Source organism: Trifolium pratense, linkage group LG7 (assembly GCF_020283565.1).
Source record: "Trifolium pratense cultivar HEN17-A07 linkage group LG7, ARS_RC_1.1, whole genome shotgun sequence".
NCBI lineage: Eukaryota > Viridiplantae > Streptophyta > Magnoliopsida > Fabales > Fabaceae > Trifolium > Trifolium pratense.
Genome location: NC_060065.1, coordinates 18,146,790 through 18,162,478, shown reverse-complemented (window position 1 = coordinate 18,162,478; position 15,689 = coordinate 18,146,790). Strand labels below are relative to the sequence as shown.

Below are 15,689 nucleotides of genomic sequence, written 5' to 3'. Positions count from 1 at the left end.
CTGTGATATTTGGATTTTTATTTCATCCTTATTATTACTCCACTTTTTACACTTAATATGATATTCTCTTTTTTCCTTCTAATTTTTCTATTTGGCCTTCAATAAACTCTTGTGTGTAGCTCTAAATATCTTTTTAGTGAAATTGATCCCAACAATAACCTTTTTAACACCCAAAATTCTAATAATTACTCTTTCAATTTCAACTACCCAATAGATCAATGATGTCTTATTCATCTCAAGCACTCCCTTATTATTCTTCTACTCCGGTGGGAAATGAAAATGTTTCGAATGTTGGACTTGATGAAATTCCTGATTTTTCAACACAAATGACTTTTGGTGGCATGAGCGGTGGTCATGAAGCCACTCCAAATGCAGAGGATTCAAATCCTGCTCGCCGAAAAAATCCCAATTGGACCACTGATCAAAATTTAGTTCTAATCAGCGGGTGGATTAAATATGGAACAAACAGTGTTGTTGGGAGAAAATTGTTTTAATAATGACTATCCCTATCTTTAATTATTTAACTCTTAATTATTTTAATTTAATTTCAATCGATAATTGTTATTAACATATAATGAAAAAACAAAAACATAAAAGAAAATAAAATAAAAATATGAAATAAAAGTGGTGGGGTAGGAGGATGTTGAATTTTATTAAACAAAACTATTATAGTAAGTAAAAGTTAAGTGTTTGCTGAATTATTAGATAGAAAAGAGAGAATATGATATGAAGTGTAAAAAGTGAAAAAAATTGGTGTTGAGAATTTAAATCATTGTACATAGTCTAAGAGAGTTCCTAAAAATGAAGATAGTTGGTGCTCATATCATATTTGGAACCTTTCATATGATCACTTGTGCCCAATCCATGTGACATTTTTTTTTGTTAAGTAGACTAGTGGCTAGAAAATTTACCTTAAAGGTGAATAAATAAAGTGTCCCTGGTTCGAACCCGGACTCCTACACATATAATGCGATGTCTCTATTAACTGAGTTAAACTTACGGGGACCGACCCATGTGACATTTATTCGGCACCTAAAATTATCTTCGATTTTAATTTTTTTAATTCAAACAAGAGGAAAAGTGAAATGCAAAAGTTATATGTAGATGCAGTTTTTCTGTTACTCTCAAAAAAATGTAGTTATTTATATTTTTTAATTAAAAAAAGAAAAAGAAATTTGTTTTTAAATAAAAATAATTTTCCATGTATCTAGCACAGTAAAAACTGTGTATATGGAACTGTACATAAGTTTGGTCTAAAGTGAAAAACTGTGTATCAGTATCTAGTTCAAACCGGATGAATTTCGAAAACCCATGGAACGTAAACCGGGATGATAACCGCCCGGTCCATAAATAAATAAACCGGGTCATGAGAATCTGCCAATTGTTTTTACGTTTTCCCCCAATAAAACCGTATATCAAATTCAAATTTGAGTACACTCCGCCACCGCCGTTCACGTCCGGCCAAGCCACTCCACCGTTCAGTTTCTCCGTTTCGCGATTCCGACTTTTTACGTCATTTCAGGTTTGTCCTTTGATCCTTCTCTTCGCTATTCCGTTTCTCTCTTTTCTCTTTTTTATTAATTATTATTGATGAATCTCAGTTGCTGTTGAATAATTTTGTTTTGTTAGTTCAAGTTGGTGTTTGCATGTACTATCAATTTTATTTATTTGTTAGTTGATTTAGTTCAAATTGCTCTCCAATGGAGTTTGTGATCTTTCTGTGGTACTTGTTCTTCCCATCAGTATCCATCTTTTATTTATTTTTATTTTTTTAATATTTAATTACTATTGAGTTTAAAGGATGCACACCGTCACTGTAACTTAATTTTACACCGACAACCAATAAGAATGATTCAATCTTCCATGTCATATCGAGAAAGTGGGGTGAAGTGGAGTTTATGGTGTAAAATTAGTTTACACTGTCGGTACATATTCCTTTTCTCATTACTATTTGTGTTGTGCTTTTACATTACTTACCATCTGATTCAACCGTGGTGGTTTAGCCTATTCAACTAATTGAACCATGATCCGGAGGTCTTACGACCACTGATCTGGTTTTTAACAATCCAGTTTTCAAAATATTTTGTCTTCAAATTAGGGTAAAACAACTGAACTTTCCGACGGAAAATGGATCAAAATGTGAAACGGGAATGGTCCATCAATGACTTTGAGATTGGAAAGCCACTTGGGAGAGGGAAATTCGGCAGAGTCTATGTCGCCAGAGAAGTCAAGGTACCAAATTTCCCCCCTTTATGCTGTTTGTCTGTGTTGTTTATTATTTGGTGGGTATTTCATTTTGGATCAAAATCAAATAGTTTATACACAATTTGACCCTAAAATCTGTTTTGCGATGAATTGATTAATTTTGAAAGTTTTTATTACATGCACAAATTATGAATCACTGACACAAACACCGGAGACATGCTGAAAGACGCCGGTAGTCATCTATGAAAATGGAACATAAAATGTAACCAAATGTGTTCATGTCATGTTGGTGTCAGATACCAACACGTGTTGGAGACCAAACATGTCTTCAATCTAAAGTGTTAGTGTTAATTAGATTGCTATAAATTGGTCTTGAAGTGAAGACGTTTTGAATTCATGTGGAATGGGATTGTATATTTAGGGAGTGCTTAGTGAATAGCTTAATTGAGCTGTATACAAGAGTTTATCATATAAGAGAGTCTATAAATAAGCTAGTTCTACACGGGCAAAGAAAATGAGGCTAAATTAAGTATATGTTCTGAATAAGTGATATATTAAGTTGAAAACAAGTAATAAATATATCATAAGCTATTTTAAAGAATTATTGAATACTTAAGGATCCAATAGATTTTATTACTAATTTTTAACTTCTTTTTTGCAGAGTAAATTTGTGGTTGCATTGAAGGTTATCTTTAAGGAACAACTTGAAAAGTATAGGATTCACCATCAACTAAGGAGGGAAATGGAGATACAGATAAGTCTTAAACATCCAAACATCTTGAGTCTCTATGGTTGGTTTCATGATTCCGAGCGCGTTATCTTGATTCTTGAATATGCTCATAATGGTGAGCTATACAAAGAGCTTAGCAAAAGAGGCCGTTTCTCAGAGAAGCAAGCTGCAACGGTAATCCTTTATTAGTTTGATGAGTGTATGACTATATTGAAGAATTACCATCACGAGGCTGGATTTTGAACTTGGTTTTAACTAGAGTTATGACTAGTGACATAATAATGTGAAGTTTGTCTTTCTTGCTTAACTTTTTATGCCATTATAACAAACTATTATCATTGTTTTGACCTGGCATTCTGTTGGAGGATTCCTTAACTGTGTCTGAATCATGGAGTAACATTTTTATTGGTTCAAGGCATTGTGTCAGGTTGTTTGGTTTTGACTTTAAAGAAAAGTTGAGAGAGAAGAAGCCATAGTTTGTTTTGAGAGAAAATTAGTTACCCAGCTGAAAAGATTGATTGAGAATCTGAAAATTAGATATCCAATATGAACCTCCGATACCTAAGAATTTAGAAATGGAAAAAGATATATCCGATACCAATACGTGTCTGATATGTATCCAAAAGGCGTTCGATAATTGTTTTTATTCTTTTTAACAAATTACAATATTTTCCTCGTAACTTCTTAGATATATCTACAATACATCTTTCTGTCTAATGACATGATTATCATCTAGATGCAATGCATATTTGATACACATCTCTCTAACTAGAGAGAGAGAGAGAGAGAGAGAGAGAGAGAGAGAGAGAGAGAGAGAGAGAGAGAGTTTATAAATGTATCTTGCCCATGTCATATATTGATTTTTAGAAGTTTCTTGTATTCCCATATCGGCGTTGTATAGTATTCGTATTGTACTATGTATCCAAACTTCTTAGAAACTATGATATATCTATGATAGTTTTAGCAGTTATGCTAATTGAAATGACATACAGTAAAATATGTACTGCAGAGAAAGTAGGTGAAAAATTGGGTTTGAACAAGTTGTTTACAAAGAATGTACAATTAGTGATCATTTATATCATTCTATTCTATGCTTATAATTGTACGCCTTCCTTTTGCCACAATTTTTTGTATTATATTGACCCTTACTTTTGTTTCTTTCAAATTTGAAAATATTAGTACATTTTCAGCCTCACAGAGGCATTGGCATATTGTCACGAGAAGCATGTTATTCACAGGGATATCAAGCCTGAAAATTTGTTGCTTGACCATGAGGTATCTTTTTATTCTTTTACCTCTTGCCCTTTAAAGATGGAAACCTCTTGCCCTTTATTGTGGATATATAATATGAGGAATGATATATGGACACACATATTTTGGACAACATTGGACAACAATAATAAAATATATTATTTTTACATGACAACGTTAGAGTGGAGCTATGCTCCTTTTCCACCCGCTCCATTTATATCTGTTCATTGCACAGATGAGTCACAAGTGGCAAGGAGAAAAGTAGCGACTAAGATTAAAAGGTTAAACAAAGGAAATAAGGAGAAAAACACCGTTTCTTCATCTTGTTTCTCTGTCATTTCATCTTCAACTCACAGTCTCTTCCTCTTGTTGTCGCTCTCGTCTGTCACATCGGTGACGTCCTTCCTCCATCTTCTCCACACACCAACTCACTGTGATGACCGAACCTCGCCATTTCGTCGCCGTTCTCACTGATTTGAAATCAAACAAAGAGAATTTTTCACTCCATTTAAATTGATACACTTGCATAAAGCTTAATTACATTTATCAATCAATTTTTAATTGCATTTTAATTAAACACTTGCTATAAGGATGTTAGATCCATTTTTTGAAATTTGTTGAAATGGAATTGATTCAATTTGTGCTATAAGGGTGTTAACTGTTATTCAATCTTCTGTTGTTTTTTGTCCTGGGTTGCTGAGAGCGGCGGCCATATAGAGGGAGTTGGTGAGTGGCGGCTTATGTAGAGAAAGAGGAAAAGGCAGCCATGGGTGAAGAAAAGAAGACGATTCTGCGTTATGAAGAAAAAGAGGAAGACGATGGGTTGTAAAGAGAGAGAAGATTTTGTCATTGAAATTATCAAGTTACCCTTACCAACATAAGAAAATTACAAAATTGACCTGTTGTCATGTGAAAATAATATATTTTATTATTGTTGTCCAATGTTGTCCAAAATATGCGTGTCCATATATCATTTCTCATATAATATATAATGAATACTGTTGGCAATTAGTTTTAGTCAGTGGATTATTATATGATTAAATTCAAGTTTTGAGGGAGTTTGTAGCAATTAATTTGATAATGGCTTGATTACAGGGTCGTCTTAAGATTGCAGACTTTGGTTGGTCAGTACAATCTAAAAGCAAAAGACAAACCATGTGTGGTACATTGGATTATTTAGCTCCTGAAATGGTAGAAAACAAAGATCATGATTATGCTGTTGATAACTGGACTCTTGGTATCCTTTGTTATGAGTTCCTCTATGGTGTTCCTCCATTTGAGGCTGAAAGTCAAGCTGATACCTTTGAAAGGTATCCAAGGGCATGGAACGTGCATATATATAGTAAATTTGCATATTGTCTCACAGAGAAACATTTGAAGCCTTTTTTGCATATATATGTAATAATGTATTTCAATTTGTGCAGGATAAAAAAGGTTGATTTAAGCTTCCCTCCTAGCCCTCTTGTTTCTTCTGATGCCAAAAATCTGATAAGTCGGGTATGATTCTATTATTATAGGGTTAAATATGCTTTTAGTACCTAAAAACTTTTTTTTTTTGGTCCTTATAAAATTTTTCTTTGATTTTAGTATCTACAATATTTTTGGTCAGCAATTTTAGTCTTTGCTATTAACTCAACTAATGTACCCTTTGCATTTTTGAAGGAATGTTTAGAACATTTTAAACATATTCCTCATAAAAAATAGACTTTTTTTTTAACAAGGATTAAAGTAAATATTTAATTTTTCAAGTGTCAAAAGCTCAAAAAAGCAAAATAACCTAACTTGAACATAAAATTCAAATTTTTAGCTCATATATTTTGCAAAGACTTCTAACATAATACTGAGTGTATAGAATCAATGTGTATATGCAAAATTTGGTAGCATTTCAATAAGGTATCAATTTACTTTGTTTTTTATGGAGACTAATTGTCAAGGAAAAAATATTGCAAGGACTAAAAGTTGAATTTTTTTATAGAATCTAAAAAAGCTGATTTAACCCTATGTGACTATGTCTACATTTTATATCCATGATTAGAATGTTGTTCTTACTGCTATCTGTAAATTCATGCACAGCTACTGGTAAAAGATTCCTCAAGAAGGCTGTCACTCCAGAAGATAATGGAGCATCCTTGGATAATCAAGAATGCAAATCGTATGGGTGTCTGCTAATAGTATCTTTAGTCACTAATGTATTGCAATATATAATATAATAATATAATATAATAATAGTACAAATCTTGATTGAAATTTGAACTGCAAGAGATTTGTTGAGCAACTGAGACATTGATTAATTAAAAATAATTGCCATAAAATTCTCTAAAAAATTTCATTCATCTAAGTTTACTTGGAGATTGAGGATGATGACAAATGCAAGGGACGCCCTCCGCCGCGGTATCCAGCACAAGAACTAATTCATTCAAGGACGCCAATTCAACTATCTATCCAGGGGCGGAGCTGCCTTAGAGCTTGGCAAGGCTGCATCGCGCCCCAAATTATTACTGCATTTTTTTTTCTTCTAAACATGGAATTTGAACCTTAATTAATCTTTTTTTTTTTATTCTTGTTTTTGCAATGAGCTGGGGATTGAACCCAAGACCTATAGAGTACTATCCAAACCCTTCATCACTAGACCAAACCTAGTGGCTTTAATTAATCTTTACTATAAAATGAATTCAACCTTCCACTTAACCAATAATAAATTATTCCCATTGAATTAACAATATACATAATTTATAACTATTTGGTTGTTGGTTTCCTATTCGTGTAAGTTGCTCTATTCTTTTATAAGTTTATGTTTCTATATGTTGTCTCACTTTTTTTTTTTTTTTTTATGTTCTTTCTGTTACGTTGTCTTAGTTAATTTTGAGTTAGATTTGGTGATAAAATTAACTTTGACACTCGTAAACGAATTTAATTCTATTATTATTGTTATTATTATTACATTTTGGGTCCGTTTGTTATAAATTAAAAAAATAGTTATTTATCTAAAAGAAAATAGTTATTTTAAAATTCAATAATTTAGAGATTAATTTTCAAAAATTTTATAGAAAAATAGAGTTCACTTTATCTTTTTTTTTTGACAGTTAGAGTTCACTTTGTGTTTGTTTATTGTAATAAAAATTATTATTTTTAATACAATAATCTTTAGCTGTTTTTTTTGTTGGTAAGAAAACTAAAATGAAAGAAAAAAATAGAACTAAAAATAAAACTATTTACGAGGATAGAAAGTTCCTATTGCGTCATTCATATGAAGATCACGAACGCCTTTTGGAGGAGAAGTATGAGTCAAGAAGTCGACATTTGAAGAGGCTCCAAGTTTAGCGAAGAAATTTGCATATTGATTATTTTCTTTAAGTGTGTGATAGAGAGAAACATTAGTTTGATAAAACAGCTCCTTTATATCTTGGATCAACACATCATATAATGATACTACTTAACTTGTGCACCTTGATGAAGTCAACACAATGTAAAGAATCAAAGTAGCATACATGTTCATCAATACTCATGTCTTTGGCCAGCAAGAGTCCATTGTGGATAACATACAATTCAAAGAGCAAAATGTCAAATAACGCTTGAATGAAGCTTGAGAAGCCTGCAAGATAGTGACCGAATGTGTTTCTAATAATGCCGCCAAATTCAGATCGAATGGGAGAATCGAGATAATTTCCATCTACATTAAGAATGACACAAGAATGGTTATTATGGTTTCACTTATATATCTTTCAACTAACCTTTCATTAAGAGCGGGGGAGAAACAATTTCTCAAGATTTTGACCATACCTCAATATTAAAGGAGAACCGATTTAAGGACCAAGTCTAATTATTCAGACTCATTTAAAAGTGATTTTTTAATTACAAAATAACCTACACTTTTAAATACTTGTTCTCTCTCCTCTAAAAAAATATTTATTATTTGAGAAATTACTCTTATCGGCTTCTTATTTTTGACTAAAAGTGATTTTTTTGGTTAAGGATAAAAGTGATTCTTTTTATAAAAAAAGTGAGTTTTTGTTTTTTCTTTTCAAAATACATATAAGCCGTAACAAACAGCCTCATATTCACCTTACCAAAAAAAAACAGCCTCATATTCTCATTCCTTTTCCTTTTCCATTTTCTTTTTTCATCATCTTCAGAAACTCATTTTCGCTCTCTCAAAACCCACCACCGTGTTCCACTTTCCTGTGTCCCTCCGGCCACCACGTTGGTCCAAATTGAAAACTAACACCACTTTTGAACTCATCTTTCCACTCTCTACAAAACCCACAAGTTTATTTTTCGTTTTGGAGAAATTTAAATTTTGAGCCTCCACCTTCTCTTTCGTTTTCCGGCCACCACGAGCCTCCTCTTGAGAAACTAAACCGACCAATCTCTTCCCCTTCACGTCCGCAACAGTACAGCTGGGAAGTACTGCTCCGTCTCTATTTTCGTCCACTCCCCCACTGCGGCGTGTCTCTGCCGTCTTTGTTCCTTCTCAAGGTACAATCCTTCCTTAATCCATTTTCTGTGCTCCAAACTGGGTACTTTTCAGTTTTCAGTTGCCAATTGAATTGGTTTATTGGCTACTTTGATGCTACTCAATGAAAATAATGAGTATTGTCAAAAGAAGTACTGTAATACTTTACTAAATTATCCCTATAAGTCTATAAGTTAGAACATTGGTTGGTTTCCTTGAGAATAGTGCATATAGTAATAATTAGGGGTACAATTGGAAAATATTGCATTGGAAAGTGAGAATGACATTCATTTTAAAACAAAATTTTATTCCTAAAATGACACTTATTTTGAGACAAAGGGACGAGGGAGTATTATAATTGCATTCTGATACTGTGTTGTGTAACTTGTGTTGTACGCTGTGGTTCAAATGTGAACCTTAGATATGTGTTTTTGGCTAGTAATCTTCAAAACCTCAATCTCATATGTATGCTATGCTAATGCTACACTGAAACTGCATTTCCCTTAGTTTGAAAGTAACTTGCAGCCACCAATAACTTGGATCAAACTTGTGCAATCCAATTATCCTTAAAGAGAGACCCTTTCTTTTATTATATACTCCATTATCACCTCATGTTCTTATGGTTTATTCACACAAATGGTATGAACTGGCAAGTTATGGATTCATTATGTGAATTTTGGCGTTCGGTTAAATTGATTTTTCTGGTGGTTTGTAAATTCTGATTATTATGCAAGTACATATGTATAGCCGATTCTCTAATGTTTCAATTTTCCTGTAATATTTTCAACTATTTTTCTTAGATATAACTGACATGTTGTAATTCCTCTGTTGGTTAGTTAGTAATGGAAGTTTTGCTGCCAAAACTTCCATCTTTCAAATTTCCAACCCCAAGTTATTGCCGCTCAATCACTACTAAGACCTCATCATGTGTTAGAGTTGGGTTCCGTCGTTTATCTTCTCTTCCTGTCTGTGCATCCACCGTCAATGAAGCATTAGCTGATCCAACTGTTGACTCCCCTTCTTTGGGTCACTCTACCAGACCCCATTTCCCTATACTTCATCAGGTGATTTTTTCATACTCTTAATTTTATATATGTTTTGAAGTGTTTATATAGCTCAGATTTAAATTTTCAACCTGATTAACACAATATTACAACTTATAAATACTAGTTTGATTGATGATACAACCCTTTTTATGCGTCAAGTTGAATCAAGCCAAAGCTTAAGAATCAAACAAATAGACATACAATGCAAATTTTATAACCGAACATTGGTTCCACTGCCTCATTTTTAGTTAATTTATCTATAATGCTGTTGATAAAAATCGACTTTCATTCACAAAGATATGTTTTTATTCATGGATTAGAGTTTTTGTTTTGTCTATTATGAAGTTATTATACTTAAACTAAATCCACAGGAAGTAAATGGATCAAAACTTGTTTACATAGACAATGCAGCAACTTCTCAGAAGCCTACAGCTGTCATCAAGGCGTTGCAAAACTATTATGAAGGTTACAATTCAAACGTGCATCGGGGCATACATTTCTTAAGGTACTTTTTGTGTTACATTTGGAACTGCGTATGTAATTTGGAGACAATTTAATATAATTTCCTCCCTTCTCATTTAACGGGGGATGGAAATATACAAATTTCTATATATGATTGCGTAAAGAGCCAAATTTTTTGTTGTGCGCAATTATTTATGGATGTAGTGCAAAGGCCACAGACGAGTATGAATCAGCTAGAAGAAAGGTTGAAGCTTTTATAAATGCTTCTGATTCCCGAGAAATTGTATTCACAAGAAATGCTACTGAAGCTATCAATCTAGTAGCTTATTCATGGGGCTTGTCAAATTTAAAACCAGGAGATGAGGTATTTTCATTCTAGATTATTTTTTTAAGGAATTTCAAATTGGTGCATGTTTGTATTAGCATATTTTTGAGGAATGATCACTTTGTTTTGGCAGCCTTACAGCTTTTGAAAGAAAAACAAATATTTTCCCAACCGAATTGTTAAATATGAGATTATTTTGTGCATATTTTTAAGATTCGGAGAGTATTAAGGCTAAATTGAATGTATCAAATATGATTTTGACATAGGATTTTTAATATCAAGAGGAGGCATTGGGGTCCTTTTTAATCACTTAGTTCTATTCCATTACATTTAGCATTATTATTATTTTTTGCATTATTATCATTTTCTCCTAATTATGCTCATGTAATAAAATCTTAACTTTTGTATATTATTGCAGATCATACTGACAGTTGCTGAACATCACAGTGCAATTGTTCCATGGCAATTAGTAGCTCAAAAAGTTGGGGCTGTTTTGAAATTTGTGAATTTAAACGACGAAGAAGTTCCAAATATAGACCAATTGAAGGAGCTTCTTTCACGGAAGACCAAAATTGTTGTTGTTCATCATGTTTCAAACGTGCTTGGTATGTTTCTCGCCATTATTCTACTCTATGGTGAATGATATTTTAATTTATGCTGTCAAAGATCATCTGCCTCCTGGATTAATTTTATAGTTTTTGACATTAATGTTCTTCTGGTTCATTAGTGACTTTTTCTCGTAGCAGTATTGCATCTAGGGTTTAGTACAGTAGCACAAATAGAGAATCTTTCGGAATAAATTTATAAACTGGTAGTTACTTGATAGAGATAACATTACATGCCCATGTGAGCATAACTCAGTTGGTAGGGACATTGCATGTAATATGTAGGGACCGGGGTTCGAACCTTGGCACTCCCACTTATTCACCTTTAAAAGTGAAATTCTAGCCACTAGGTTACTTGACCAAAAAGAAAAAAGAGATAACATTACGTGCATCTTAAGAGATTTTCCAACATTTAACTATAAGGGACTTGCTTATGTTGTTATTTCGTCAAGGTTAAAGACTTCCTAGTTCCTACTAATACTAAGCCAATAAGTGCGTAATTGCTTATGCATATTATTGAAACCTTAAAAGCATTTAAACAAACCGCATCTATCATATACGAGTCATCACAACAACCCCCTAAATGTTTCCATGCCTTTTTAATGTGTAACCTATTATTTTCCTCAATGATAGTACTGTTACGAAGTTTTAATTTTTTTAACTGAAATAGATGAGTTTACTTGTTTTTTTTGTTCTGTTTTTCTGTAGCTTCTGTTCTTCCTATTAAAGATATTGCACATTGGGCACATGACGTTGGAGCAAAAATTCTTGTAGATGCCTGCCAGAGTGTTCCACACATGACGGTTGATGTTCAAGATCTTGACGTTGATTTTCTTGTTGCTTCTTCTCACAAGGTAGAGTTGTGTCTGTATTCTTGAATTGTAACTCTTCCAGACCAGTGTAACAAGTTGTTAAACATGTCTTACAGATGTGTGGGCCTACAGGCATTGGATTCTTATATGGTAAATTGGACCTCTTGTCTTCCATGCCTCCATTTTTGGGTAAGTTATTATACACGGCGCTTTACTTACAATTACATTTTCCCATCAAACATGAACAACTAATTAAAATGCAGTAGAACAAAATAAAAGTTCTTGTTTGCTTAGGCACCATGTTAATAAGATTGTGTTTTGAAACTAATATATTTCTGGCAACCTCTTCTTTTACTGATTTTAGGTGGTGGTGAAATGATTTCAGATGTATATTTGGATCATTCAACTTATGCCGAACCTCCGTCCAGGTTTGTGAACTTGTTTTTCCTTTGACTCGAGCTTACCTTAAAAATATGATCTACTGCATTTTAGCTAGTTTTCCGTGCATAATTTCTCCTTACTTTCTCTGGCTCCTGATGATAGTCATTGATGTTTTGACATCCGTAGAATTCTTTAACCAAAAAATGATCTACTATCCACCATTTTTTTTAGTAGAAGTCAAGAGAAAGAAAGAGTTTTCATTCCTTATCTTGGCACCGATACTCTGGTGGTTTACTCCTTTCCTAAATTTAAATATAATCATTGTCCTCTGCCTTATAGTAGTGCAATTTATTTTATACTACGGTGACATTTACCATCAGTTACTGGTATCTTATTATCCGAAGCTTTTTGACCATCCTAGATTTGAAGCTGGAACACCAGCTATTGGTGAAGCAATTGGATTAGGAGCTGCAATTGATTACTTATCTGGAATTGGAATGGAAGCCATACATGAGTATGAGGTATGTTGAACTTCAGTCTGTCTTATGAATTACTGACACTACTGTAATTTGCAGGAAAAGTGATACGTGAATTTTTAAAATTTAATTTTGATGCTGTGAAAAACTATTTTACGTTACCATCCACCCTTCGTGACATCTTGTATCACATGTTTGCGATGATGTAATATAATGTATATATCAGCTTCACGTATTTTAGCATGTTTGTATAGACAACACCAAATTTATGCGGTAGCTTTTTTCCCTTCATGAGTATCATCTTTTGAATATTTGGGATTCCAATTTGCCTAACCATCTAATGGCATTAAAACCTTGCACTTAATGTAGTGATTGCACATTTTATGCAGTTCAGTCACTCCCATAACATATGAGAGAAAGAAAAATCCCTTTGTCCGTTCTTGCGTAGGTTTAACTGATAGAGAAGTGTCAAAATGTATGATTCATTTATAAAAACCAAGGAACTGTGAAAAGTAAATATTCTAAAAATAAACATAACAAATAAACATTCTAATCAAATTTAAGCACTAAAGTCAATCATAAATTCATTTATAGCTGGGTGTACATCTAAGTAGTATGTATAGTGTATAATTGCCAAAATAACTTGTAGATAAGCTTGATATGTCGCAACACTTGATTCGTTTTTTGCGATCCTGCTTGTTTTACTTCTTCAAGTACATCTCTTTATCATCATAATTTTCATGATTTGATTCCTCAACCTCGTTAGTGTCATATTCAAAGCAATGTTCTCCTAGTCTGTGTCCGTCAATGTCATTGGTATACTTGAAATCACAAGCTAAATTACTGATCTTCAATCAACTCAATCAATCCTTTGTAATAAATACATATTATGTTTGTATGCTCATCGACAAATTCAGTTTTCATATTTCATTACAGTGAGATAAATTATATTTATATTCTATGAACAGTGTGATACTATTTGTATGAATTTTCAATTTTCACAGGTGGAGCTAGGTACATACCTGTATGAAAGGCTTCTTTCAGTCCCAAATATTCACATCTATGGGCCAGCCCCTTCGAAAGAAGTCAAACGAGCTTCTCTTTGTTCTTTCAATGTTGAGAATTTGCACCCTACTGATCTTGCAACGTTTCTAGACCAACAGGTAAGAAGATGAAAAACTATCTTGAGCTATATGCATTTTCTTGGTCTTAACACATTTTATGGTGCATTTGAGTAAACAATTCAGACAAGCACTTATCCAAAAACTTATTCTAGGTAGATGATCAAGAGCTTATTTATAAATGTTGAAAACAACTGATGAACATGTCATAAGTTATTTTTATAATTGTATCTTAATCATCAATACAAGTGTTTATGTCATGAAATAAGTTGAACTAAGCTTTTTCAAATACCTCCTTAGTCTATATAATCAATTACTAAATGCCCGAATTTTTGGTAGTAATCGGGATAGCGGTTAAACATGGTTGGAAAATTTTTCTTTCTTGAATTGCAATTAATAATGTATCATTTTCAGCATGGAGTGGCTATCAGATCAGGTCACCATTGTGCCCAACCCCTCCATCGCTATTTAGGAGTCAACGCAAGTGCACGCGCTAGCCTCTATTTCTACAATACTAAGGAGGATGTCGACAACTTTATACACGCCCTCCACGACACAGTCAGCTTCTTCAATTCATTCAAGTAGTCAGAATGTATCTATTTGTATATTAAATTTTGCTTATACATCAGTTAGGATTGGTTCGATTTATACGTACCTTCAATTTGGATGAGACTAGAGTGATGTATAATTCGCGGCAACAACGCTATGGTGTACTATACTTTAAATGCAACAATTGTCATTAGCAGAACAAATTAATCTTATCCCTATATATTTTAAATGAGCTTGTTTATCTTCAACATGTCAAATGACTTGATAAGCTTTTCATTCACAATTTGAGTTCAATGTTGACAAAAGTATTGTGACATAGGTTGCAGGATAGTGCCTTATCATTTCATTTGGTTCATATCTATACTGCACTTTTACTCTTATAATTCTGATTTTTGGTGATGACTGATGACTAATATTATTAATTAATCAACAATGTCTATTCCTGATGGTAAGCAATGAATCTGTTGCTTTTGGTTATGGTTCTGGATTTAAAGTGTGTATCACACATGACCTTGGGGGATGAATGTGTTAAAGTCAGGGGTGCCAAGAAAACAATTTAGTTAATAAAATAAAATTTTGTTTTTCCACATGTTAACACATTTTGATAAACCAAATGGTTTTACTCATGTGATTACTAAACTATGGTTAAAGTCGAATAGATTGAAAACACTTGATTAGTGCTAACAAAATTTCTGACTTGATTAGTGCTAACAAAATTTCATCTCTTGCCCACAGACTGTTCTGTTTCTAGGTGTTTCAGTAGAACAGTGACAATGAAATAAAACTCCAAGAAACACTTACTAATCAGGTACTTAACTTAACAAAGTATAATGAAAACTACTCAATTAGTCCAAAAAAAGAAAAATTAAATAAAAACTACTCAAATAACATCTCGCCAATGAATTATTCAAACATATAGATAACTAAAATATTTATGTACCAAAAAAAATAAAAATAACTAAAATATTTTAATAAACTTCTATCACATACATGTATGTCTCATCCTGTGAGAGACGATCATCTCATGAGCACTTTATGTACACTGAAATTTGACCCTTTCAATTTTATTACTATTACAATTTTATTTTAAAAAATAGACGGTTGTGGTGTACACTTGTGGTGTACACTAGATCACCTCCCGAGAAATCTTCACGGGAGGGAATCCATTCTCCTCATCCTCTCATAAATCGAACTTACCTAAATATAAGAAGAGATTCTTTATAGCGTCGTATAGGGGCAACCTACAGTAGAATGTAGGGATAATAATAAGTTA

General features: G+C 32.9%; 2 protein-coding genes across 3 annotated transcripts; both read left to right on the top strand.

Annotated features, from left to right (window-relative positions):
• Positions 1-1,372: 1,372 nt before the first annotated feature.
• Positions 1,373-6,498, top strand: LOC123894590 (serine/threonine-protein kinase Aurora-3-like). Its single transcript, XM_045944622.1, has 7 exons — positions 1,373-1,522; positions 2,099-2,232; positions 2,867-3,109; positions 4,115-4,210; positions 5,282-5,496; positions 5,611-5,683; positions 6,260-6,498. The coding sequence occupies exons 2-7, from the start codon at positions 2,128-2,130 to the stop codon at positions 6,353-6,355; spliced, it is 828 nt and encodes a 275-aa protein (XP_045800578.1). The 5' UTR covers positions 1,373-1,522; positions 2,099-2,127; the 3' UTR covers positions 6,356-6,498.
• A 1,748-nt stretch (positions 6,499-8,246) lies between these two features.
• Positions 8,247-14,664, top strand: LOC123894588 (cysteine desulfurase 1, chloroplastic). 2 transcript variants are annotated; one of them, XM_045944618.1, is made up of 11 exons: positions 8,247-8,662; positions 9,480-9,703; positions 10,057-10,190; positions 10,352-10,511; positions 10,891-11,077; positions 11,786-11,931; positions 12,006-12,078; positions 12,254-12,317; positions 12,692-12,791; positions 13,751-13,909; positions 14,282-14,664. In XM_045944618.1, exons 2-11 carry the CDS (start codon positions 9,482-9,484, stop codon positions 14,450-14,452), a joined length of 1,416 nt encoding a protein of 471 aa, XP_045800574.1. In that variant the 5' UTR covers positions 8,247-8,662; positions 9,480-9,481; the 3' UTR covers positions 14,453-14,664. The 2 variants fall into 2 exon arrangements, with proteins under 2 accessions (XP_045800574.1, XP_045800573.1); XM_045944617.1 differs by having other exon boundaries at positions 9,476-9,703.
• Positions 14,665-15,689: the final 1,025 nt, after the last annotated feature.